Source organism: Nicrophorus vespilloides, unplaced genomic scaffold (genome assembly GCF_001412225.1).
Source record: "Nicrophorus vespilloides isolate i.1.1-1 unplaced genomic scaffold, Nicve_v1.0, whole genome shotgun sequence".
NCBI classification, from domain to species: domain Eukaryota; kingdom Metazoa; phylum Arthropoda; class Insecta; order Coleoptera; family Silphidae; genus Nicrophorus; species Nicrophorus vespilloides.
In genome coordinates this window covers 241,157-266,975 of record NW_017097993.1, presented here as the reverse complement: position 1 = coordinate 266,975, position 25,819 = coordinate 241,157, and the positions used below count along the sequence as shown (strand labels likewise).

General features: G+C 28.4%; 1 protein-coding gene across 5 annotated transcripts in view; it reads right to left on the bottom strand.

Annotated features, from left to right (window-relative positions):
- Positions 1–25,819, bottom strand: part of LOC108561502 (probable 3',5'-cyclic phosphodiesterase pde-5) — a 36,888-nt gene that overhangs the window by 6,460 nt on the left and 4,609 nt on the right. The window contains exons 2-4 of one of the 5 annotated variants that reach the window (XM_017919464.1): positions 18,249–18,402; positions 12,653–12,766; positions 49–147 (exon numbers count right to left, since the gene is read on the bottom strand). In XM_017919464.1, the coding sequence (XP_017774953.1) occupies positions 49–147; positions 12,653–12,766; positions 18,249–18,402 (367 nt within the window). Of the gene's footprint in view, positions 1–48; positions 148–5,314; positions 5,657–8,779; positions 8,883–12,652; positions 12,767–18,248; positions 18,403–25,819 lie in introns of those variants that run through there. The other 4 variants (XM_017919465.1, XM_017919466.1, XM_017919468.1 and 1 more) reach the window with 4 other exon arrangements.

Sequence of the window (25,819 nt, the reverse complement as noted above, 5' to 3'; positions counted from 1 at the left end):
CATGTTTCGTGTTCCTATATTCTTTTTTTTTTGCGTGAGATGTTTTACCTGTGAGTTGCTGCATGGGGGACATGTTCGGACTCAACTGGTTGTTGTAGCCGGCGGCGCAACTACCAACGTCATATTTCGTAGTCGTTATCGGAGACCCTGAAACAAAACGGGTCTGTTGACTAATTGATAAGCCCATGTTTTTTTTTCGGTTCATATTTGGTGTACTAACAAACGCACAAAAAAAAATCAACGTTGTAGTTCTGTTTAATGAAATGATAGAATGCAAGAGCAGCGCATCCCAAAACTAATCAATTTTCGATTAGGTTGCATTTTTGCGATCCATAAAAAAAATCCGAATAGATTCCAGTTTTACGTATGCAAATTCGTTGGATGTATCTATCTATTCAGAATATGAGTCGCGATTGCTATGCTCTAATGATAACGCGTATCATCTGTTGTACTTTCTGTTGTTGTCTCGTGTACTTATATTAAACATGACAAGATCAAAAGGTTGGCGCCGGCTCACCTGACCTAAAGGAATACCGCGAAATGCCGCGCTCGTTACTAAAATTGAGTACGCAAATTGCGCCCGCGCTCTGCAAATGTTTTGTCTGCTCATTTGTTTTGTATGCAAATTATATGCACCATAACAACTTTATTGTGAATTGTCGCAGCGGTGAATTTACATACACTCTTTTTAATATAGAGCAGTGATTCTCATAGTGAGGATCGCAGAAAAATCGATAACAGACGAGACGGTATGTTTTTCTGCATATAACCATTCTTCGGAAGTCGTTCAATTTTTTTAAGTACAAAAGGGGGTTGCGGACCAAAAAGGTTGAGAAACACTAATATAGAGCAAATTACGCTATTTTTTTCTTGAAAAAATACATTTTTTTTTGTACAATAATCAATATTCCGGAGTGAAATCAGGACTAATCCAGGAACTAAATAAAATAGAGATAAACTGCACAAAAAGAGACATGACTGTACAAAGGAAAACAATAATATTTTTTTGTACTATTTCTTAGAATTTATTTTACTTATGAACATTGTTAAGACGATGTTCTAAAATTAGATAATGAAATATAGGTGGATATAGGTTATGGCCTATTTAGCAGATTATGTGATTTGAAATTACACTTGAATGGACTATATTCCCATGTCCTTTTTCTAAGTATTATTAGTTATTTAGCAGATATGTTTAATAATAATCTGACTTATCAGATTTCTTAAAAATTACCAAATTTGTTTAAGTAGCTGAAAGATTCTGAGATTATGGAAGTTTGAAATTATCTAAAAGATGTATTGTTTAATAAAATTGTTTTTAATATGTCTTTTAATTAGACCTAAACATACGAAATTACTTTTTATTCAATTCAATATTTTCCAGTTTGCGAAAAAAGGTAGATAAATCCTAGATCAAAGGCGCTCAGACTTAAACCATGGGCGATCTACCATCGACTAGGCAAAAATAAAATACAGGTATCCCCCGACTTACGAACTCCTAGACTTACGAACAAAAAGCTCTAACTTGTTACAAGAAAATATATAGTGATAACAAATTAAATGTCCAAACAAAAACTGATAATTTCTTTAATAAAATATAATATTTTTTGGAAAATGTAGTATCTGTTTTGTTGCATTTATTTATTTTGTCGTTTTTTATTAAATAATTTTGATGTTTACATTGAAAACTATTTTTAATTAAGTATTTTGTTTATTTTAATCTATTTTTTCAAATTTGTACAGTCAGTAATAGGTAATTTAACATATATAAAAGTAAAAACCATGATAAAGTGTGGTAAGATAAGTATATTTTGATTTTTTTTTAATTCCGCCGACTTACAAACAAATACCTGTACAAAGTTTATAAATGGTAAATATTTATTAATTGTAGACATTATCACATAAAAATAAGTATTGTGATTGAAATAATACGTGCTCACTAACGTTTTTTTGATGTCGATTCACGGTACAACAGAAATTTATGTCAGAAATTTCAAAAATATAATGTCATTGATCGACTTACAAACGATCTACGATTTGAGCACCCCTGATGTAGACTATCATCTGAATGAAATATTTTGAATGAAATATTTATTTTATAATTATAGTAAATAATGGTAAATATTTCTATTATATATAATCTTATATGAGATGCATTATTGTCATATATAAAATAATTATCATATTTAACGTAATATTTTAAGTTAAAATATGAATTAATAAAGATAACGACACAAATTGAAATATGTTCTTACGTATTAAATATATTAAAATTAGGTGCAGTTTTCTTTATAGATTTGCAAAAGGTATTCGCTATTGTATACAAAATAAGACTATTAAAATACGGAATAACTGGTGTTGAATTTCAATTGGTTTATGACATATCTAGCTAATAGACCATAACAAACTCGATCGGGTCATTTAATGCGCGGTGATAGAACGCAAATATGGACGATTCTCCAAGCAAGTGTAATTACATTAAACCTATAAACACCAATGACTTGGATGCATTGGTATTAAATGGCAAGTATGCACACGGCGCATGCATTATTTATAGTGCATCTGTGTCTGGAGTCGTAGAACAAAAACTTTGATGAACAATTAATGAAATTATTATTATATGAAATAAATTTATAAGTTATATTTAAATAGTAAACAAATTGCAATAAACAAAAAATTAAAATATGGTCTAATAAAAACATTTGTTGAAACATATTACAAACAACAAACTCGACAAAATAACATAATAAGAAAATCAAAAATTGCTGCAAAGGGTTACAGACCATAGGTCTTTCTGCCCAAGAACGATAATATTATAACATAATCTCTTTAAACATTACTCTCATGATTTAATTTTGAAACTCATCTCACAATAACACAATGATATAATATAAAGACAAAAATAAATATACCGTTATACCTTAAGTAATAATATTAATAGGAAAAAGATATTAATGTAAAAACTAAAATTATAGATATTTAAATAACAATACAGTATCAAATCGGTTAACGAACAGTGACTGCGAACAACGAACACTTTACCGAACCAAATGACGTTACTTTTGAGCGGTAATGCTACTGGTAATAGATCAAGTCGCATCTTAAATCGATTAACAAACATTTTCGATAGCTAACATCGAATTTGAACAGATTTTATTCGTTGACCACTAAAAAAAATACATAAATAAGTGTTAAAGACACACATCGATATTTTTAACTTACGAATGTCTTATAAAGAATAAAACATCTTCAATAAGATTATTCATTACGTTAAAAATAAAGACATTATCAACTTATTCTTATCTATAATTATATTTTTTTTAAAGAGAATATTACTTCAACTTTTGTATGGCTATGTCATCTGTAATTTGTTATTAAATTTCAGTAGAATTGCATAGAACGCATTAATTCAAATTTAATTAAATATAAATGGGAATGAACAAAATAAAATCCTGGTTACATTATCGTACAAATTGGCAATTGCAATGCGAAAACTGTTTGATTTACAATTTAAAATAATTGAAAAGTGCAAGATTTGACCTTTTTAGTTTACTAAACTCACTTGCTAATATTTGAATTTGTTATCTAATTGTTGAAAAACTGTAGTTGGTAATAATATTTGCAAATAAATTGGTCATAGTAACATGGAAAAGTGTTAGAAATATACTAATATAAGTCCTGTAAGTTTTTTTCAAATTAAAAAATTGCGCGCAATAGTAAAAAAAGAGATTACATTAGTGTCACTAATGTATTTGTTGCAATTTTCTGTTGCTGTGTCCTCTTGCCTTCTTAATTAGAAAAAATGGACAGACTTATGTTAACAACGAATATACTATATAGCTGTTTCCTGATAATACTTGCACTATTTTAATAAAATTATAAAATCTTTAATTATACTAAAATTTAAAATCTATATAAAAACGATTATTACTTGAATATCAATAAAATATTCTTATTAGCAATAAAAAGACCTTTAAACATTTTATTAAAATGAGAAATATGAAAGGCAGGTGTACTCAACAAAATAATAAATTGCAAGACATTAAGTTTAGGAATAATTAATATTGTCATTATTGTTTTATGAAACATAAAATGGATAAAAATAACTTAAGTAAAAAAAAACATAATATCAGCAATAACATTTTATATTGGTTAAAATACATTTTTTTATGATTTATTAAATATGGAAGTATAGTATCTGTGCATGTTTTTACCTCTAAATACTTATTTTTGTGCATACAGCATACAGCAATAACTCACATAGTGCGGGTATTTGGTTCCGGACTGTTTGAAACCGGGTTAATTGAAGAAGTAAAGGAAAATAAACGATGATGTATGTATTAAAAAATGTTTTGTACTAATATTTAAGAATTTATTTTTATTTTGTTCATTTATTTTAATTTTATATTAAATCGAAGATTTGATACTATAACAATACGATGGAAAGTTTGGTGTATTTAATTATATGAATATAAATATTATATTGTTTAACAAATTTTATAAAAAAAATAAAGATTTTTTATGAATTTTTCAACATAAAAGTTCTAAAAAGTGGCTTGTTAGTTAATGATTCTTGAAAATATATTCACCGTGTTTGTGCATGAATAATATAAAGCAATGCACGGTTTTGTCTTTACGAAATATAAAAGCAGAAATTTTAGATATTAAAAATTCATTAGAAAATATAATGTCTTTCCCGAAAAATGATGCCAAACAAACAAATTCAAACACCTCGAAAGCAAAATGAAAATGTAATATAAAGACGTAAAACTTTAAATGTACGGGAATTCAATTTACCTATAGAACGAATCCTGTTTGCATGGAGATTGTTTTCGATATTCTAATTTCGACGAATATCAAGGAGGAGGAATCTTGTAAATATTTCGCATCCGAAATGCGAACTTTCTAACAATCGTTTTTCTCCACCGTAGTTACACAAACATTGTAAACGGGAACGTTCAAATTGGCAATTAGTTAATTAGAAGGAATCCATAAGGACAAGGAGCGTGTAAGTAGGTTGCATTTATAAATTACGAAAAGGCAAATTAATTTGTTGTGGACTAGGATTTATTGGCACCGATGTGGTGGCTCCGCTAACGAGGTAATAGCCTCATTCCCCACGTTCCCATTACGTATTTACGGAAATTCAATTAGGTAATGTCCGTGGATCGGACACGGTGAAAGATTGAAACGTATGAACATGCAAAATGCGCTTGCAAAACACTTTGTATTTCGATTTCAATTATAAGAATTAACTTAATATATTGAATAGCATAAAAACAACTTTGAGATGCATCAAAGTTTAATTACTTACATTTGTGGCATTTGACTGTTGCAGTCTTCAGAGAAGTTGCTGTTAGGTTGAACTTAAACAGGGAACAACGAGACTAAGGAGACCAAAGGAACAAGTGGTTTACTACGGCTCGTATTCTAACAGTACAGGAGACTATTGGAATCTCACCAAGGCCGTAGGCGTAATGTCTTATTGTTTCATTAGTATTGTACGCATATACACGGTATTTCCTTCCAGAAAAATAACGAATTCACATCGATCATTGTTATTGGCTCCGAAAATTAAACTATAAATTACTTCAGCACCCAAATAAATTGTTGCTTCTACGTTGGAGAGTGTATAGAAGATACGACTTTATACCGATCGAATGAAAATCGATGTGTTTTGTTAGTATTAAATCAGCTAACAGTGGAGTGTAAATATACTGACCTTCAGATTGTTGCTTTTCACGATTTACTTGTTGTTGTGTTCGATTACATGTTTTTTTGTTAAACTAAAAGGAAATAGAAACATGCATTTCATTCACTATTGTAATCATCGAATGTGATAATTCCAGTTTACCTTTGGTTTCAATTAAAATTATGAAACGTAAGAAGTTTTATACGGTTGTTTATTATTAGATATTTACAAATAAATCTGATTTTTACTTTTTTGTTTCGTTAATGATTGTAGTTTGAGTTTTCAATTAATGTTATTCAGCTTTTTTTGTATAATCAAGTTTTGTATTATTAACAGTTCTTTTTAAATATGTATAATAAGGGTAAGACCTATGGTCAGTAGCTCTTTTCATCAGTTAATCGTTTTTGTTTTGTTATTACTATTGTTGTGTAAGAAAATGTTATTTCTTTATTATGAAAAATATGAAAACTAACTTGAATACAAAATATAAATATTATAATTAAATAATTCAGAAATTGATATATATTTTTTTTCACTTTAATAGATGGTATATGGAATATTTCTTGTACGATAGTTGATTTTTTTTTAAATATAATAAAGATGAAATAGTTCCAAACTAATAATAACAAGTGCATTCGATTAGAATAAATCTAACTGAAAAATATGAAATGAAGTATCCAGTATACATTTACAATATGTTGCCAAGGAAGTTGTTGCCCTATCCTGGAAGAATAAAAGAATCCCTCTTCTCTGTACGAACAGATGTCACTCCTTGTGAGATAACATACAACTGTCGTCACATTTTTATTCAATATATTCTACACTTTTGCCTTGTATTCTTCTACAGGTCTGATGTTTATTCTTTTAGTTTTTCAATTTCAGTATTCTTGTGACAATTTGGCAAAGAGTATATGTATTCGGTATTATGTCATATTCATTATATAAAAAATTATCACTTTATATAAATACGTTGAGATGATTAAAAAATGCAGATTTTAACATAATGTAACATTAGTATATTAAAATATAAGAAACTTTAATAAAAAAATAAAATATTGAGAAAGTTAATATATGCAATTTAATATACACTTAATACAATTGTAATTACTAAATTGCAAAATAGAACAATATTAATACACATTCAGAGGGAATTGTAACAAAAATAAAATTACTGCAATACTTTAACAATTATTATATTAAAAAAAAAATAAGAAGAATTTAATATTTGTTTTAAATATGTAACTACAGTAATCATTCGATTAACAAAATTAGTTCGTTAAGTAAAATTTCGTTTTCAGAAGTAATAGCAAGAAAAAAAAATATTTTTTTCGAACATTTTTTTTCACCAAATCTTTGTTAAAATTTATTAGCATTTTTTCGGAATGAAATTCATTAATCTCTCATTGAAACAGTATCATCTTCTGCATTCTGCACTTATGAACAAAATTCTAAAAGATCTAACTTAAGATTGATAATTTCTAAATATAATATTTTTGGAAGATGTACTATCTGTTTTGTTGCATTTGTTTCTTTTTTTATTAAATAATTTTGATGTCTACATTAAAAAGTATTTGAAAGTAAGTATTTTGTTTATATTAATCTATTTGTTCAAATTTATACAGTCAGTAATACGGAATTTAACATATATACAAGTAAAAACCATGATAAAGTGTGGTAAGATAAGTATGTTTTGAAATTTTGAAACTTCTCCTAACTTACAAACAACCCTTTGGAACGGAACTAGTTTGTAAATATTTCTAACATAATATTTTCGAAAAATTATTGATTGAACCATCTGTAAAACTTGTTATTTATTTCTTCTAGTACAACTTCTGATCATATGTCAGATGACAAAATATGATCATATTGGCCTTAACTGGAATATTTTGTATGTTAAATGGGGCTCGAAATTGATTTCGTTATCATAGGTATGCAAAGGTATGACTGTATTATAAAGTATAAAATTTCACATTTCGTATAAATGCAAGTATTAGAAATTAGTTATTGATTTTTATAAATGTAATATTATATTTTTTAATTGTATTACTTTATACTCTAAAAATGATTTGATTTTTTTAATGATTTGTACATTCCCCAACTTTATCTACAGTTGTACTTAAACCGTGATTATCCTAATCCTTTTCATGTTTCCTGACGAGACCGACCAAGAGGAATGGCAGGAAATCAATCATTCAATGAGATAAGATCAGCGAATATGTTAACTAAACTCAGATACTCAGTACGCGTTATATAGAGACACATTTTTCTCGGATACTTTGTACAAGTAATGTCAAACTAAATATGAAACTGATGTATAAATAATAATTGCAAGTTATGTATCGAACTAGGTGTAAAACAATAATAGTGTACTTTCAAGTACTTTAATACTAATACGCTGTGAGTAAGTGTTTTAAAACTCTAGTTTCTTAGCATTGTTTAAATAACATGTGCGCGTAATTTACGTTGTATCAACAATTTGTTTAGTATTTTTCACAGTATCTTTGGTAATTTATTTCAGTAATTTATATTCCAAGAATATATTTGTCACGCAACGAATATAAATAAAAAGGACGAAAAATAAATACCAAATATTCAAATCACATCATTTGCTCATAATCAATTTTGAATACTAACTATAAGTTCAAAATAGTGCAATATTTAGTTTCATTATTTAATAATCAACCATTCAACGTAATAGTTTGTATATTTTTTCGGGTGTTTAAACTTGACTATAATACCTGCATTTAATTCTTGTAAATTATTGCTTTAATTAAATAATTTATATTGCAATAAAATAAATGGATTAAATGAAGTTAAGGATATTGTTATTAAACAGCCCATGATACTGCAGATGAAATCAGTGATTTTTATGAAATAATTTACTTATCTGTAAATAAACAAGTGCACTGTATTAAGCACATATAGTTTCGTAAACTTGTTGATAAAATTGTCTCTTCGTATATAATTCTCCGTTGTTTATTGTTTCATTTCACTTCAGATAGACCACTGAATAGACATGCATTCATAGATACGTGCATTTGCGACAACTATTATTGTTATTGTTCGTTTACACGATTGTTGTCTCACCTGGCGTTTGTTGTTTATGTAAACCACACAAATGGGCAAGCGATCTCATCCACATGTCTCGCTGCGACGCATCACGACGACTGATACTGAATCAATTGATAACGCGCGTCTCATCTCGTCATCAACTTACGTATACATCATTTTGATATACCACACATGAAGCCCACCTGGAGTATGCGCTACATAACATCATGTATGCGATGATAATAAAGTAGTTAACTAATCAATGTGTATATATTTATACAATAGAATATGTGTGATGTAATCCTGGACTAATCGTCAATGATTTCCATTAATACTTTGACATTACAGATGTTAAGTGAATTAAACTATTAATTATTAGTTATATATATCCATCTATAAATAAGTGAAGTTAGAGATTGTTACTTCTACATACAATATTTAATTATTAGCACATCAGTACAAGCGCTTGAATTTGTTTTATTGGAGATTGCGTAGGATGCATTTGCAAATAATATTGTTATAATTCTGATATGAATTATCTGGCATTTTTTTTAAGTTTATACTTTGTGTTATAACAAGATCTGTTTAACGTTGTTATTCTAAATTAATCATAAGTGTGATCTGAAATGGTAGCTTCAAAATTTGAAGAGAACTGATATTAAGTTAACACTAGAAATAATCCAGCGTTTTAATAGAAGTATTAAAAAATAAAGCATTCGTTAAGGTGTGGCTTATGAGACTGTTCGTGAATCTTAATATTTCTATTAAAATGGGAAATGTGATAATAAGAAAGACTGCATTCCTAACGGTTTTAGATGATCTAGATGTTATTATATTGTAAGTGTATGTGTATATTAATTATGGCGTAGATGAAGTGGATTGATGTCATAAATAATGGAGACCGGTGTGTACGGCATACTGCACCGCTGATATTTATGATTGACAAATTCAATAGATAGAAATTAATGAAGCAGATGGCGATTGGGCTCAGTGTGCCAATGGTGGGACACGCAAGATAACGCACATTTACGCTATACCCGTAAATATCGATTGCGCCCCAAAATGTTGTACCAAATTAAACCATAAATAATCACGTTTCGGTACATAATTTTTACGTCATAACTTTATTGCTATGTTCAGTAAAATTGTTTCACAGTCACTGTATGTATTTATGATGGTTACAATGAGCGATCTAGGGATTAATTAGTTGTTTGTTTCAGTGCTAAATTTACTTTATTGAAATTATAAAAAAAGAAATTCAAAATTAAAATTATTCTTTAAATAATAATCACTATTAAATAATAATGAATTTTAAAAATAATAGGAGACAAATGGCCGGAAAGACCTCGGTCGGTAGCCCTTTGGCCAGCCTATTATTTTTTTTTTAAATCTATGTTAGAATTTATTTATTTTGAGAGTTGTTATTATTATTATTTACTTTTTACTATTATCATCTATTTTTCTATTCCAAGTCTCTTTTAAGCGATATATTTTTGTATGTATATAGTTTATCGATTAGTCCGGTTTTAAACAGTCCAGGATATTGGCAGAACATGCAGGACTGTACTGTTTATTTTGTTATTCAACTTTTGTATTACTTTAATCTATTTATTTATTTATTTACTCTATAAACATTAAACAGATACTTAATCTGTGGATTAACCTATTTTTTTTTTGTCGATTTTGCAATTTTTTAGAAAAAGCAAAATAATCAATTAAATTAGTCATGAGTTATAGAAAGTTTTGTATATTTGGAACTAGTTCTGCACTTTTTTTTTAACGACAATTAAAGAATTTGAAATATATTGTTTGCATCACACATTTTCAGTTAATACCTGTGAAATCGTATACATATTTTGAATCGTGAGAATTCCTTCTTATACATGTTTTATTGCAACTGAATAAAATACATAATTAATCTTCCACCCATCTTTTACTAGAGCAAAGATAGGGCGAAATGGTTACAAGTAATATAATTTTCATAAAAGGGAGGCGCCAAGATTAGTTTTTTTTTAAATGGGGGACGTTGTACCATAAAGTTTGGAAATCACTGCATTATACTGATAGTGCAAGTATATAGCTAATATGTTTATTTTAACATTTATAACTAATTCGGCTTATTAACCCTTTTAAGCTTATTGGGACAATATGTCCCAGCAAACATTTAGTTATGGTATAATTCATATTTAACAATGTTTGAAATTGTTCGACAACATCCTTTGTCTTGCGTTTACATCAATCCACATATTTAGGTAGTAGACTACCTTATTACATAAGAGAAACAATAATAAAAAACTAAAAGCTAGAGAATAAAGTAATATTTAAAATAATTAGTATATAAAATAAGATATGTCAATTACTAATAATTAGTAAATACCTCATTCATTTTTGATTGAATATGAAGGAATTAAATCAATAATTTTTACATATAAATGGAAGTCATTATTTATATTTTTATTTGTTATGTTATATAGCATATTTATTTTACAATCTAATTCAGTGAACATTAATTAAATCTTATGGCGGTTGGTATTTGTTTTTGGTAAACTTTCCAATGGAAGTTTTTTAATGTAACCAACACATTATTGTCGTCTTCTAGGTTAACTTCAGTAGTATATTGATCCTCTGCGATTCCACTATTCCCTTTGTCTGTTTATCTGTTCCTATCCTTAACACCGTCATTGTCCATCGACCTGGCTGGTGGTTCATTCATTTGACTGATCATTCATGATGAACAATGTCCCTATTGTTTTAAGTGCCGAGGTAGCTTATAAGGGCTGGAATCGAACCAGCGCTCACAGAATTGTGAGTAGAGCGACTTAACAATTATTAAATATAACTTATCTTGTTAATCCGGTCATAAGATGTAAATCATTACTTTAATAATGTCGCTTGTCTATGATGACGATTCAGATTTAGTACTCAAAGACAAAATTTATCGTTTTTGGTATTAGAAAATGAAAAATTATCAAGTATTTTTTGAAGGAAATCCTTTATATGTAGCGCGAGATTATAGTAATATCCCATTTAATAAAAACCGTATTATTTGCTAATAGTGTAAAAAATAATCTGTGTAAAACAGGTTTGAGTATAGTGAACCGCAAATAAAAAGAATTTAATAGGAATCCCAAGACAACCAACTGATGAATTAGTCTACATTTATCAGAAATACTATAGTGTTTCGAGTATAACATAATATTTCTTTGTTTTAAGAAATATTGTAAGTAAGACAAATAGACTTTACCATTATATCGACAAGACTATTTGTATGACAGCAAATATTACGTTCTGATTAATACACATTTCAGTATTTTATTTTTTGAACATAAAAGCTTCTTTTACTTTCTACTCCTCTCTGTATCCTCTTTGTATCATGTGTTCATCTTATTATATCTATAGGCAGACATTCTCCAGATTGATTATTTATCATCAAAGAATATTTTAATTAAATACGATAGAGAAATTTTATTAATTAATTAAGGAATACATATTGGAATGAATCAAAGGTTAATTTTTTCAAGAGTCGAAAAGTAATATCCGTTTGAAAATCGGAAAATGCAATTTCCCTTTAGTTACACCAGAATTTCATATAGTCGAAGAACAAAGCAATATGTATTGCATTCGAATGCAAATAAAAAAAATAAATTGCATTTATATCAAAGCGTTTCGTTTTACGTGAGTTTTATATCTGCATCCTTGCGAATTTGGATCAATAAGTTAATTACATTTCTATTTGAGTGGAGCCAGCAAATGTAAAAATATTATCCTTCTATATTATAAGTATTTTGCAACTACTGTAAATGAAGTAGTGCACTGCCACTGCATAATTATTCCATGTATGGCTAATGCTAATTAGTGAAACTAATTTCGGGCTTTGATTAAACCTTGCATTAACAATAAACTACTTACTGTCGTTCCTGTTCCTGTGATGTCTTCCATATCTGGGTTCCAGGTAATACCTATCCTGACGTCCATGGATTGCGGGTGATGGAGTGCGAGTCCTGCGCGAAATCCACTGGCTCTCTAGTTGCGACAAAGTAGAAGAAAATAAAAAAAGAGTGTGTAGTGTATAGAGGAGAATGCAATAAGATAAATCATTGTTAATCACCATTGGGATGATATGTTTAAAGCACTGCTAAAGATAAGTTATAGCAAATAGTATAACATACGAAAACCTGGATACAGAACGAGCAGTAAAGAGAAGGATGTACGCAGAGAAGGAGAAAAGGATTATCGATGATTTGTAATTTTGCAATTTCCCTCGTAGGGATTACGCGAAGGTAATCGTCTTAGAATGGAATTGTTTTCTGTCTACAGAAGAATAAAGATACAAGCAAACAACTTCTTGTTACGTTTTTATAAGAAATAAGTTATTTTATTATAATTGATATTTGCAGGGAACACAAAATTATTAAGTAAAAAAGATATAATTTTGATGACGATTATTTGACTGCATCTTTTTATCGATTACTATCGATTATTATAACTGTTTCAATAAAAATATTGATATTTTCTTTAGTGGTAAAGTAATTCGTTCTTGGTATAAGTTAATTGAAGATGGTACATATTCTAATGCTAAAATGTAAAACTTAAACAAATCATGATAAATTTAACTTCTAAACTCAATTTAATTTAAACGATTGATATGAAAGTGCTTTGTGGATTTTGTGTGGAGAAAAATATTTGAGAATATTTAATAAAATGTATTTAACTCAAACTCAGTGTAAAAGGATAAGTATCAATTATGAACAAATTTCCATTAAAATTAGAGTATTAATAATGAAGCTTGTATGCAACCATCAAAACAGTAAAATGTATGCGAAATAGAGTAGATAATGTAGCTTTCTAAACTTAGTTGGAATCCATTAACATATTCACTTTGTACTTATTTTATAAGAACAAACAAAAATGAACATTGATATATATCTAAACTATATCAGAACATAATAAATAAAGTTAAATCAACCGTAAAAATATTTATACAAAGAAAATAATCAGGATTAAGCGACTATCCTGTATATGTATCTAGTGGGCTTCTTAGTGACCGCGATGAATACATTCCACTAAATATGACAAATGAAATTAATTTAAAAACATTTGGATTATAATTCAAGGCAACATAGGTTTATGCATTTGGCTTTGTAGTTTTTTAATTTAGTTTATCTCGTAATTTTATTTCTCAATCAGATATGTTCATTTTAAGAATATATTCAAACTATTGATTGAAGATAGAAATAGAGTCATCATGTACTGCAATATTGAAGTAATTATTCATTATATTTTTCAATTAATCGTGTTGTGACCGAACGTCATAATGAAGACATGGTAAAGTTAATAAACATCATCGGTGAATCGGGGTAAATTATCCAAACAGGGTAAACATAAAAGTTGGGGATAATGAGAACATTTATCATTTAAAATTTTGTAATTTGGTTTCAGTATCCAAATTGCTCTAACAACAAAATGCTCCAGTTGTATAAAAAATGGCAAGTTAGCGTAAATAAATTTATTTTGGGGTAATAGATAAGAAAAAAATACTTTCCTTGACGCCATTATGATATCATCATGATATAATCATTTGAAATCATAATGATGTTAATCAACGTCATCCTGGCGTATACCAATATCATAATGACGTTGACGTTTCTTGACGTCACGTTATCGTGGAATGTACGGATTCATTATGGTTTTGATTAGAGATTCAACATGTCATCTATTAGTAATTAGATATAAAATAAATACAGTCAATTCCAGGTCAATTGGGACACCGGTTAATCGGGACAACCGTTTATTGGTTACAGTTCCTAAAGAATGGAAACAAAACCAAGGAAATAACAAAAATTTACTCCTTTAATTATATTCCGTTTAATCGGAACACATCCATGCGCATGGTAGTTGAGCCTGATCCACCGCATCCATGGACGGACCGCGGCTGATACATACATATTTATTGTTCCAGAATTTATATCATTTTCTAATAATGATTACGTATATGTTTAATAATTATTATGTATTTTTACGTATACATTTTTGACTTGTTTTATTTTATGCAATTTATTAAATCCAATATTAAAACACAATAATCGTGTAATTTATGTGGAATTAGGATAATTGTCAGCCGCTTAATCGGGACAAAATGTACTAGTCACGATGTGTCCTGATTCAAACTTCAAAATTATGCGATCAGCATAACTAAATTCTAAGTATTTTTTAATAGAGTCAAATAGTAAAATGTTATATAGGTTTGTATATAGTAAATAAATGTAAAATATTGAAAGAATAGCTGGTTATATTTATATTATCAGAAAATTTAGTTTGTGAACTCTTTTTCTGGACTTTATTTCATGAAGAGCAAGATTTATAAAATAGAAATAAACTAAAAAAAATACATATACATTCATAAACTCTGTTTGTATAATATTATACTACGAATGGCACAACGTAACTGCAAATGGAAACCACATAAAATGTAAAAATATTTCGGTTGCTGGAAAGTTTCGAAAAATAAAAATATGCAACATTTCACTCTTCCAGTGGCACTTTAGAATACGTAGCGATTGTTACAATGGACTCTGCACAGGGTTCAAGATTCGTCCAACTCACGCGAAACGCTATCTACTATAGTGTTATTGAAGTCCAACTTCCGGAAGTCACCAGAGTAAACGTTTACGAGGAGGATACGAGGAGCATCGTTAGGACACGCACTTACATATATGGAACCTAAAAGGATTGCAAATGTACAGATCGATATTCTCCTCTGAGAAGTCGATGGCCTTTCGTACATACGAATATAACGGACAGCGTACAATTTTCTAACGATAGGTGTTAATATATACAAATTACGTCGTAATAAGACTTATTAGAAAAAATATCATATATTTTATAATATTTATAATTATATATATTTTGTAATATTAAAAATAATTATATAAAAATAGCAATATCTCACATAGTGCGGCTTCGAACAGTAAATTCAAAAATATACTAAATTTTAATTGAGAAAAATAAAAATGAAATTATAAAAATATAGTACACACAATTATTTTTGTATATTGGGTTGGTGCATAATTATCAAGCGTTTTGTAGGCAGGTTTTTGTTAATGAACATTGTTGTTTTGTTTACTTTATTTTTTAATAAAAATACTATTTGAAAATGGGAAGCAGTTATTGAAGTAAATGCTGACTGCGTTCTGGATTAATCATTTAAAAATATTATTGTACAATTTTTATGTTTGTTTTCAATAATAAATATTGTTTAAAAAACCCAATATACATTTTTTCCTCTATTGCTAAAACCACACTTTGCGGTGTACTGTTTCTGACTAGTCTTATTTATTGAATGAAATAATTAATAAATGAATCTGTATATTTTCCTAAAGTTTATTTCAAATTGTTTATATAATTTAATCAAATTATTGTAATGTAAAAGAAAGTGCATTCATAACACACATACAAAAAGTTTAGGTAAAGTTAAATTCTTACTTACGTTTGAGTTAGAATCGCAGTAATAGATAGGTATGTGCTTTAGGATACAAGATTGGCTTAATATGCAATATCGCCAGTAATTTTCTAAAGTGAGGTACGTATTAATAAATACAAATCAATATTGAAGTAGATGTTGTTTCCGAAGATGTTTGTAACCAAGGAAACTAGATTTAAAGTCCGTAATATGATATTTAAAATAAGTTATAAAAACATAGAAAATTGTCAAATTTTTGTTACAATTGTGCTAGAAATTAAAAACATGTTCTGATTTTGTCTATTATATCTTGTTGATTCACATAGATTCAAATCTTTTCAAATTGATAAGATTTTGTTGAGTTTTACTTCTTTCACAGATTTATAAGATGCAATTATTGCATTTGATAAGATTCACTAATAGTTTGGGAAGTTTCATCTAAATCACTATAATCCGATTCCCATTCTTTATCATAAAATATATTTGGTCATTTATCCAATATATGTATATTAAGGACCCATTCATTAAGATGATTATCCTCTGTGAAGATCTTGTAAATATGTATGGATTAATGAATTATATGGACTTACAAGAGTTTTGAGTTACTTAATTTATATTAATCATATTTTCAATGAAGCGGGTTCGTTTTAGCGAATGCAATTTACTACATTTATTCAATGATACTCAATTATAACCAATCAATTATGAATTTCCATTTTATTATTCATTATTTACTCGCATCAATTTTTCAATTACTAGATTATTGTTATATAAACGATCACGTTCATTATTTTTGAATTAATAAAAATATCCACAACTAACCCATGGGTTAATTGGATAAACCTCTAAAGAGTGTTAGTCGTGAGTCCCAAATTGTGTTAATCGAGGGCCCTCAAACAATGTTAGCCCAGAGCCCTTAAAGAAAACGGTTCGCGATTTGGGCTGTGACTTCATTAATAATAATAATAATTAAATTAATTGATATTACCAAGAAAGATATCTAAAATTATATAATTAGATTTTCAGTGTGAAATATTCAAGAATTTTAGTATTTTTATGTAATTGTGATAATTAATTGCTTTAGTAAAATGTTTTTTTTTTCCGCTTAAAGAAACAAAGCTAGATCATAATAGCAATCGTGATTCTCTATAATTGCTCTGAAATTGAAGTAATTATTGCGATGAAATTATATAATACGGCTTTCTTGAAAAGTGCAAGCTGTTACGATGCAATAATAACATCTGGATTTATTTTCTCTTCACGGCGCAGACTTTTTTTTCTTTTATTTTCAGAGCTCTTCAAAGTTTCAATTAAGTTTTAGTGCCGTCCAGATTAATCGCCAATATAGTGCAGTTCGTTACCCTACTTTTTGTCGACCCTGTATTTGTTTCGTTTTCCCCGAGCTTTTGTGGTCCGGATTCAATTCGAAATGTACAATATGAAGGTTTTCAATCAATTTATGGTCTCTTTGGGAAGAGGCGGTAGCCGTTCCGTTCTGTTCCTTTCCATTCGTGCCGTAACGAATGGATTTCCAATTGCACTTACACACACTTACCACCTGTTGTCGGTGTGTAATCTTTCTCTCTGTTCTCTCTCTCTCTCTTTCATACTCTATCTTTTCACTTGTTGCATAAAACACAATACAATCTCAATCTGAGCAATCCTTGCCAGGTATCGAAATGGAACTCGTCCATCTTAGATTAAATTAGATGCCGGTCTTAAAACGCTCGAGGTTCAAAGATTTAAGAGTCTCTTCGCTAATGAGTACATAAAGTTATATGGAAAGATAAGGCCGGAGGAGAGACTTTAATTTATTGTAAGTAGTAAAGCTGGGCGGAAACTTCACTCCGAATGATGGCATATTCAGAATTATGAATTTATAACAAATTAGGTAAGTTTAAGTAGAAGGAGCGAACTTGAAAGACTGTATTTCATTTAGGGTGGATGTGGATGATATGTTTCTAGTACGGGGAGGGTTGCAGGTGCCTTCGGACCGTAAATTCTGAACGGGGTCGCAAATAGAGAGACAGAGAGAGAATGTAATACCTTGAGAATTATGGATGGGCGGCAGACGTCGGGAGGCTGATCTTCCTCTTGACACTTGGGGACTGTTTCCACCCCCGATGCTACCATTTGGCCCGCATACTTTAATCTCGGCTCCTCCGTCTCGGCCTCTCGAAGGAGTTACTACAATTTGAACCTAAAATGAAAAAAAATATATAGTAAAACAAATATGCAATGTCCATTTACTCCTTCGTTGATTATGTAAGTAAAATGTATATATTTTTTTAATTACTGTCAAAGTTTTTGATCCTTTTATAAAATATATTTTCACTTTGATTTGTAAATTATTAGAATAGTTATAATTAAGTATTTTTATACAATATATATGTTACGGATGAAGTGTAAATTCGAATTAGCAAAGAACTAACTTCATAATTTCATTAAGAGACTCTATTAACATACATGATTAAGTTTATTATTTTGTGTTATCAATATAAAAGTATTATTTTAGCCAAAACTTCATTTTAACGTAAATAAATATGTTGGTTTCTTTATATATTCTCCAATTAATTGATAAACTTTAACCATATTTGTTAAATGTTATATATTGTTTATAAAATTTTGGTTTTATAATACAAAATAAATATTTTTTTATACGCAATTATTTGCATATTTAAATGAGAAAATTTCAAATGGGAGTTAACACATAACGTTAATTAATGTTATTATATCTTTGGTGGAAAGACCTACGGTCAATAGCCCGTTATAATACACGTATTAAATATTCAATGTATTCGATTTTTTGTTATTGATTACTGATATAATTATGTAACTGTTGCTATAAAATATTTTTCAATTTATTCTAATGGATAATTGATAAATAACTAGACAATTACTAAGATCAGCTTTATATTAATTATCTGCAGTAAATAATAATAGACTAGAAACCTAATATATACAAATATAAACCATAGGTAGTCCTGATTTATAAAAATGTATTACTAAAGTACAGTTCTAAAAATTTTGTTATATTTACGAGATTAAAATATTAAGAAATTCAAGTAGTTAATTTTAAATAAATAATTAAAAAAAATATATAACTACTTGCGGTACCAGGAAGTACGTTAGAAATATCTCTATATAACATATTTCCTCTGCATTTTAATACTAGGTTATTTAATTGAAAAAAGCAATTTAAATAAACAAACTCTGTAAACATAATATTATTTGTGTACTTAATTTGCACGCAGCAACCAATACAACATTATAAATTTTATTTCTAGATGTTCACACTATGCCTTAATATACCTTGAAGATGTTGGAACTACTTTGTTGAGTTTGACTGGAGGACATATGTCTCGTTTTAAGGTGAATGTGATATGCAATTATTTGGACTGGTTTATACCAATTCGTCATTTTATAAGCCATATATCAAGCAAATTAAGCTCTTCCTGAAAGTCCCATAATTGTATCTCGACGCAATTATAGGATTTTCGTTGCATTGTATTTTCTTGGTATATTTGCAGTATACAGAAGACATAAAATTCGACCCAGCACACTCCCATGTGAAACATAAGTTCAATTGCAAATAAATCAAATTAGAATCGATATAAGTAAAGTATATGTATAATTGTTATGATAACCATTGTTATGTGGAAAACAAATCATTGTAATAAATGAAAGTATTGTGTACTTAATGGTGAATTAAATGATATAGTTATATGTTTTTTTTCTCTTCCATTAAAAAACCATCATCTTCTGTATTCAATAAATTCTAACATCTTCTTCATCGACATTTCCAAATGATATTGATTGAGCTACCTGGATAATTTATTTTCTAACTTTTAATGTTATTTTCGGGCGTCGGCCTTAAATTGGAATATTTTTATAATAAATGACTGTTGAAATTGAGTTATCTAAAAGCTTTGTTGTCAGAGGTAACTTTAGCCGAAATATTACTTTAAATTATTACATATATTTGTCTTATTAAATACACTATATAAAAAAATATAATAAGAATAATTTCAATGTTAAATCATATGTTTGAAATTACTTGTTATTAAGATTGTTGAGAAAATGAATTATAGTACACTATTTGTCAAAAGATTAGTCCAGCTAATGTTTTAAATGTATTTTGAGTTTAACGATCATCGGTAACGAACCGTACTTGCCATAAACATTAAAGAAGTCAATAAAAGTAAATTACAAATTAATTGGAAATTAATAATAAACGTTATTCGACTGCGAATCTAGATCAAAAATGTAATAGCCGTAAACGTAGTCAGCTCGAAGCAAATAGATTTAGTTTAGCGGATGCACTTGAAGCCGACGTATGAGTCATTAATTGAACGGATCTATGCTAATGGAGAGAACTAATTGGACGCGATTGGTGGACGTATTTATTGTTTCGATGATGCTGGCAACTGGATTGAAAAAGGAAGGAGGTGGAGGATGGAGAAGGATTCTTCGATAAATGCGAAGAACGAAGATTAAATTAAGAACGCGGAGTTGCTAAACCGTTAACAAATTAATGCGACCGCCTCGCAATTAAATCCCGGATCGAAGTCTATTTTCTTGGATGAAGAGAAGAAAAAAAGTGCAAACCCTTACACCTCGTCTCCAACCGACTGCAATTAAACTGCTAAGCGTGAAAGAAAAAGAGGAACTGGTGAAACGCCGACCTCACAGTTACGTAATGCACAGGTCTAGACGACGATGATGATACATCTTTCAGGGGGATTTCCTGAAATTAAATGCACGTACGAGGTTGAGATCACTTTGCTGTTGAACCATAGACGAACCGGATAATAATTGTAATACGGATTCCTATGTAACACGGAAGAATAATATTTTTCAGGACTTTAATTATCTAACGTTCGTTATCTCTTATTACTGGTACCTTTGAAGCCACTGCACTAAGTCTTTTAGGTCGTATCTCGTATAATGAACGGCGTCAATTACACTATATAATGCACGGAAAGTTGGATTTATGTTCATTATAAACTTCCATATTTCAGAAGGAAAAATGTGCTTTATGACAACATTTAATAACGTCAAACATATGTTAATTATATCACTAATGATCATTACATTTTGGCAGCTTTATAATTTCTGAACAAAAGAGATATAATATATGCAAGTAAAGCGTAATGTATGTATGTTTATAGAATGAGTTGCAAAATATATATATACAGTAAAACGAAATATCGTTATAAGAGGTCATTTTAACACATAGCAAATAGGTTAATGGGAACACGCGACCAAAAATAAACAAATTTTACTTTAATTTTAAGTTGTATTTATAAATAATGTCAATGACTATATGTACTATATGACTATATATGTTTTATATAACAGAAAAAATTGCACACAGAAATATTAAGTTTATGATCTAGGTCCTGGTCCTGACTCTTCTGATATTTTTTATTTTTTGGCAATAAAATCGTCCAGTCATTTATCGCTTTATTTTTCTTTCATTGAGCTTTTTAATGTTTCTAGCAAACTGCGTTATAGCAAATCAGCGTTAATCGCGGTAGCGCTAAACGAGGTCTTCTGTATATGTTGTCGTCGATGATAATGTAGAGTTAATTTTATTTGTATGAATTATTGTAATTAAATATTTATGAGTTTGATAATGAATACAAATATAATCTACAGTCAGAATGAGATTGATAGTAAATCAGCATTAATGCTAAAATAATCAATTAAATGATTTGTTAAGGCATTTCAAAATAGATAACAATGTGATAACCATTAAAATTATATACTGACGGAGTCAATGGCCTTATTACAATACATTTTTATATATGAATTAATACAAGTTATCAGCACAAGACAAATCTCATCAAATAGAGTGACTGAACTTTTGAATCAAGTCCTACCAGATTACAACTCGGAGTAGCATTAACAATAGTTTACTGCTAATGTAAATTATATATTTTAAATTAGTTTTAGTAATATCGTTAAGGGAACAACTACATATAATTAGTTGATATAATAAAGTAAACATCTTAATCTAGTTTACAATAAATCATAAGTAAAACCCCTTAGATCGATTTATATGATGCTAAACAAAACAGGGAAAACTCGTCATTACTAAAGTCTCAATCATTAACTTTAATTAAAAGTTATAAAAAATTAATACACTTCAACGAACGAGACTTAAGGAAATTTATTTTTTATTATATATTTTATATTCCAATAGATTAACTATCATTTAAACTTTCAAGATGAAGGTAGACTCAAGAAGAAAAAATAATTGGAAAAAATAGTTACAACTTTAAAAAATAATTAATATAATAAAGTAAAAGTATTATTACTCGAGGACAGATAGACTGCGGTCAATGTATAATAAATAGATAAAGAAATATTGGACCACCAATAGCAAAATAAAATAAGTTAAACCTATGTGCAGTTGTTCCATTTTTGTATAACAATGAATAGGAAAACCAAATATAAATTTAAATTAATATATTCATACAATTGCATATCATATTTGCAATTGTATTACATACATATATAAATAATATGGTTATATACATATTTAGGATTAAGATAAAAGTAAAAAAATAATAATATTTAATGGAACAATAAAAAACTCAATTAAATGTAAGGTTAATTATATTGATTGCGAAAGATATATTGGTATATCTAGTCTTGAGAATATCATTCATTACGAGACTAATAACTATTGTATGCAGAATAATTTATTTTCTAAACAATTATAACATTTCATAACACAATATTAAATTCTTTATAAAAATGTGTATGTGTATCTATATAAAAATAATAATAAAAAGAACTTATATTTATTCTCCTTTAGTAGTTCAGTGTATAATTGTTTTTTTATACAGTTATACTTTGATCAACGTTAATTCGGACAACGAAACTTCGATATATTGAAGTCCGAATTTTAAATCCCCATTTAATATATAAAATATTCCAATTTAAAGGCAACGACTGTTAACTATCAGACAAAATATAGTCAGGAATACAAAATAACAACAAAGAAATTAGAAATAAAGTTATCTAGATTGATTGAACTAGACTAATAGCCAAATGGTTAAGTCGCCCTACCCACGTACTAGTGGGCACAGGTTCAAATCCTGGTCAAGCTAGGCCTTTGTGAAATGAATGAGGTTCAGCATATCGACCTTTAGCTAAGTCGATGGACAATGGCAGTGTTAAGGATAGCAGCAGATTCACAGTCAAAGGAAATAGTGGAATCGCAGAGAATGAATATATTACTGAAGTTAACCTACAAGACGACAGCCAACCTACAAAATAAAATAAAAAATCATCAACTATCCACCGGGAAAGATTATCTACCTAATGTCAACCGCGATTTTAAATTTACTCATTGTTCACATTGATGAACAGATTGTGAATAAAATTACACGACATAAATATAAAAAAAATGATTGAACTATAGGTTTCGGAAATGTCGATGAATAGCATGCATCTTACATGATGGTTTTTCACAAGTTTTATAAATCCTTGCTTGTAACGAAGACAAATAGAAAAAAGTTCCTGCCTAACAAATGTCCAAAGATTTAAATGACATTGAAAACGATTTTTTTTACTGAAATGATCCTGATTTAGGAAGTAGCTAAGCGATCAGTTTAAAATGCAATGATTTCGTATAAACATTACAAACTTTAGACTCATATTTCAAAATGTGACTTAATATTGTATGTAAGTTTATTCTAGAAAAGATCTTTTAATTTGCTTTAGGAAGGTATCCACATTCTGGCCATAGTGTTTATTTACCTTTGAAAACGAAGTTATTATTCTATATTTATATAAATATTATTATTTGTCCTATAGTGAATAACCCTTTGTAAACATTACTTATTTCATCTTTTATTATTGTTATTAATATTATATATCAAATATTTAGAAATAAGAATTATTACAAGTGCATGTAAATTAATGTTAAAACATAATGAAAATTATTGTATACACTTTATTAAATATGAATATGATTTTCATCATATTCAATGCATCGACGCATTTTTAAAGGTGTTTAACAGTCGAACGGTTATATAAAATGGTTATGTTAAAAGTGAAACGTTGGACATTTAGTGGAGTTGACTGAAATGGACCGAACCGTTGATTTATTCATTTTATTATTGCTTTCCCCTAGGTCGCCACTGCAAATACAATGATCGTCCATTTAAAATCGTCAATTTTGTAAACGTAATGCATGGACAGATAGGTCAAAATGCATTCGTAATTACTACACGGCAATCGATAAATGCTTCATGAAATTCCCATTTGCTCCGACGCATAAAGCATCATATAAAAATTTAATTGAAATTTCATTATTATTATTGTATATTAAATTAGCCTTGCTTCAATTTAAAATAACACAGACATATTATTGTAATTATAAATATAAAAAAAACATTATACAGTAGGCAAAAACAATACATAAATTAATTGCAAAAATTAATTCAATATACGAATAATAAAGAAAACAATTAGTAATTCAGTAACGTCCGCATAGTGCAACTTTGATCAGTGCGGTTTTAAAATTCTAAATCAAATTGAGTAAAATATAAATTAATTCTAAGAAATTAGTACACAAAATTATTTTTTACATAAATCATTGTTTTCTTCTCTTTTTTGTAAGATTTGTCGAAGTTATATAAGTATTTTTACAATAATTTAACGTTATTGAAACTAACTCCTTTAGCTTTAGTATTTGATTAATGCAATTAGCGATGTAAATAAGAGAAATGTATGTCGTAAAATATTTTTACTAACTTCTAAGAATTAGAAATAAATGATCTGAAATTTTTAGAAAGCAATGAGCATGTCAAATAAGAATTGCGTTTTTATAAAATATACTATTAAAATGTATAATAATAAAAAAAGTCGGTTTATTTTATATTTATGGTATCAATGTACCATTAATTTCATGATTATATAGTGTAGAAAGAAATATTAAATTAATACTGTTTTGCTTTTGACGTTTTTTTTTAACTTTCGTCGTGGTGGGTCCAACTTGTTATTGCAATTTGCGATTGACGATCAATAAATTTCAAATTAAAAGTTTCCTTTGTTTCATTTCGAATTTCGAACATCCAAAAATAGATTACACATGAGAATTGCATTCATATATGTATGTACGTGTCGGACCAAATAGATGATATGAAGTGTACATAAATGAATGCGTTCAGTGACAACTATGCGACATAACAGGAAGCAAGTGTCTTTTATGTATGCACGACAGGTACAATTACATATTCAATTAACCGTGCGTACACTGATTTGTTGCGTTCTGGTGCTGTATGATCTGTAGTGTTATTTTTTTTATCTCTCTCCCTTTGCTAGTTCAGTTATGTTACAAAAGCACCGGACTGTAACTACAAAAGGGATTCGGTTTCGTTAATTAAATGGAATAATTTCATGTATCCACAGAATGAGTTCAAATTTACTAAATTGTTACAGTATTTAACGTTATATAATTGGATATATATGATATAAACTTTAAAAGAAAATGACATAGAATTAAAATACTTTTAGTTGATTGATATTACTAATTAATTGATTAAGTAGATTATGATTTTGAAGAGAATCATTCTAGTAAGGTTGCCTTATAATAAAAA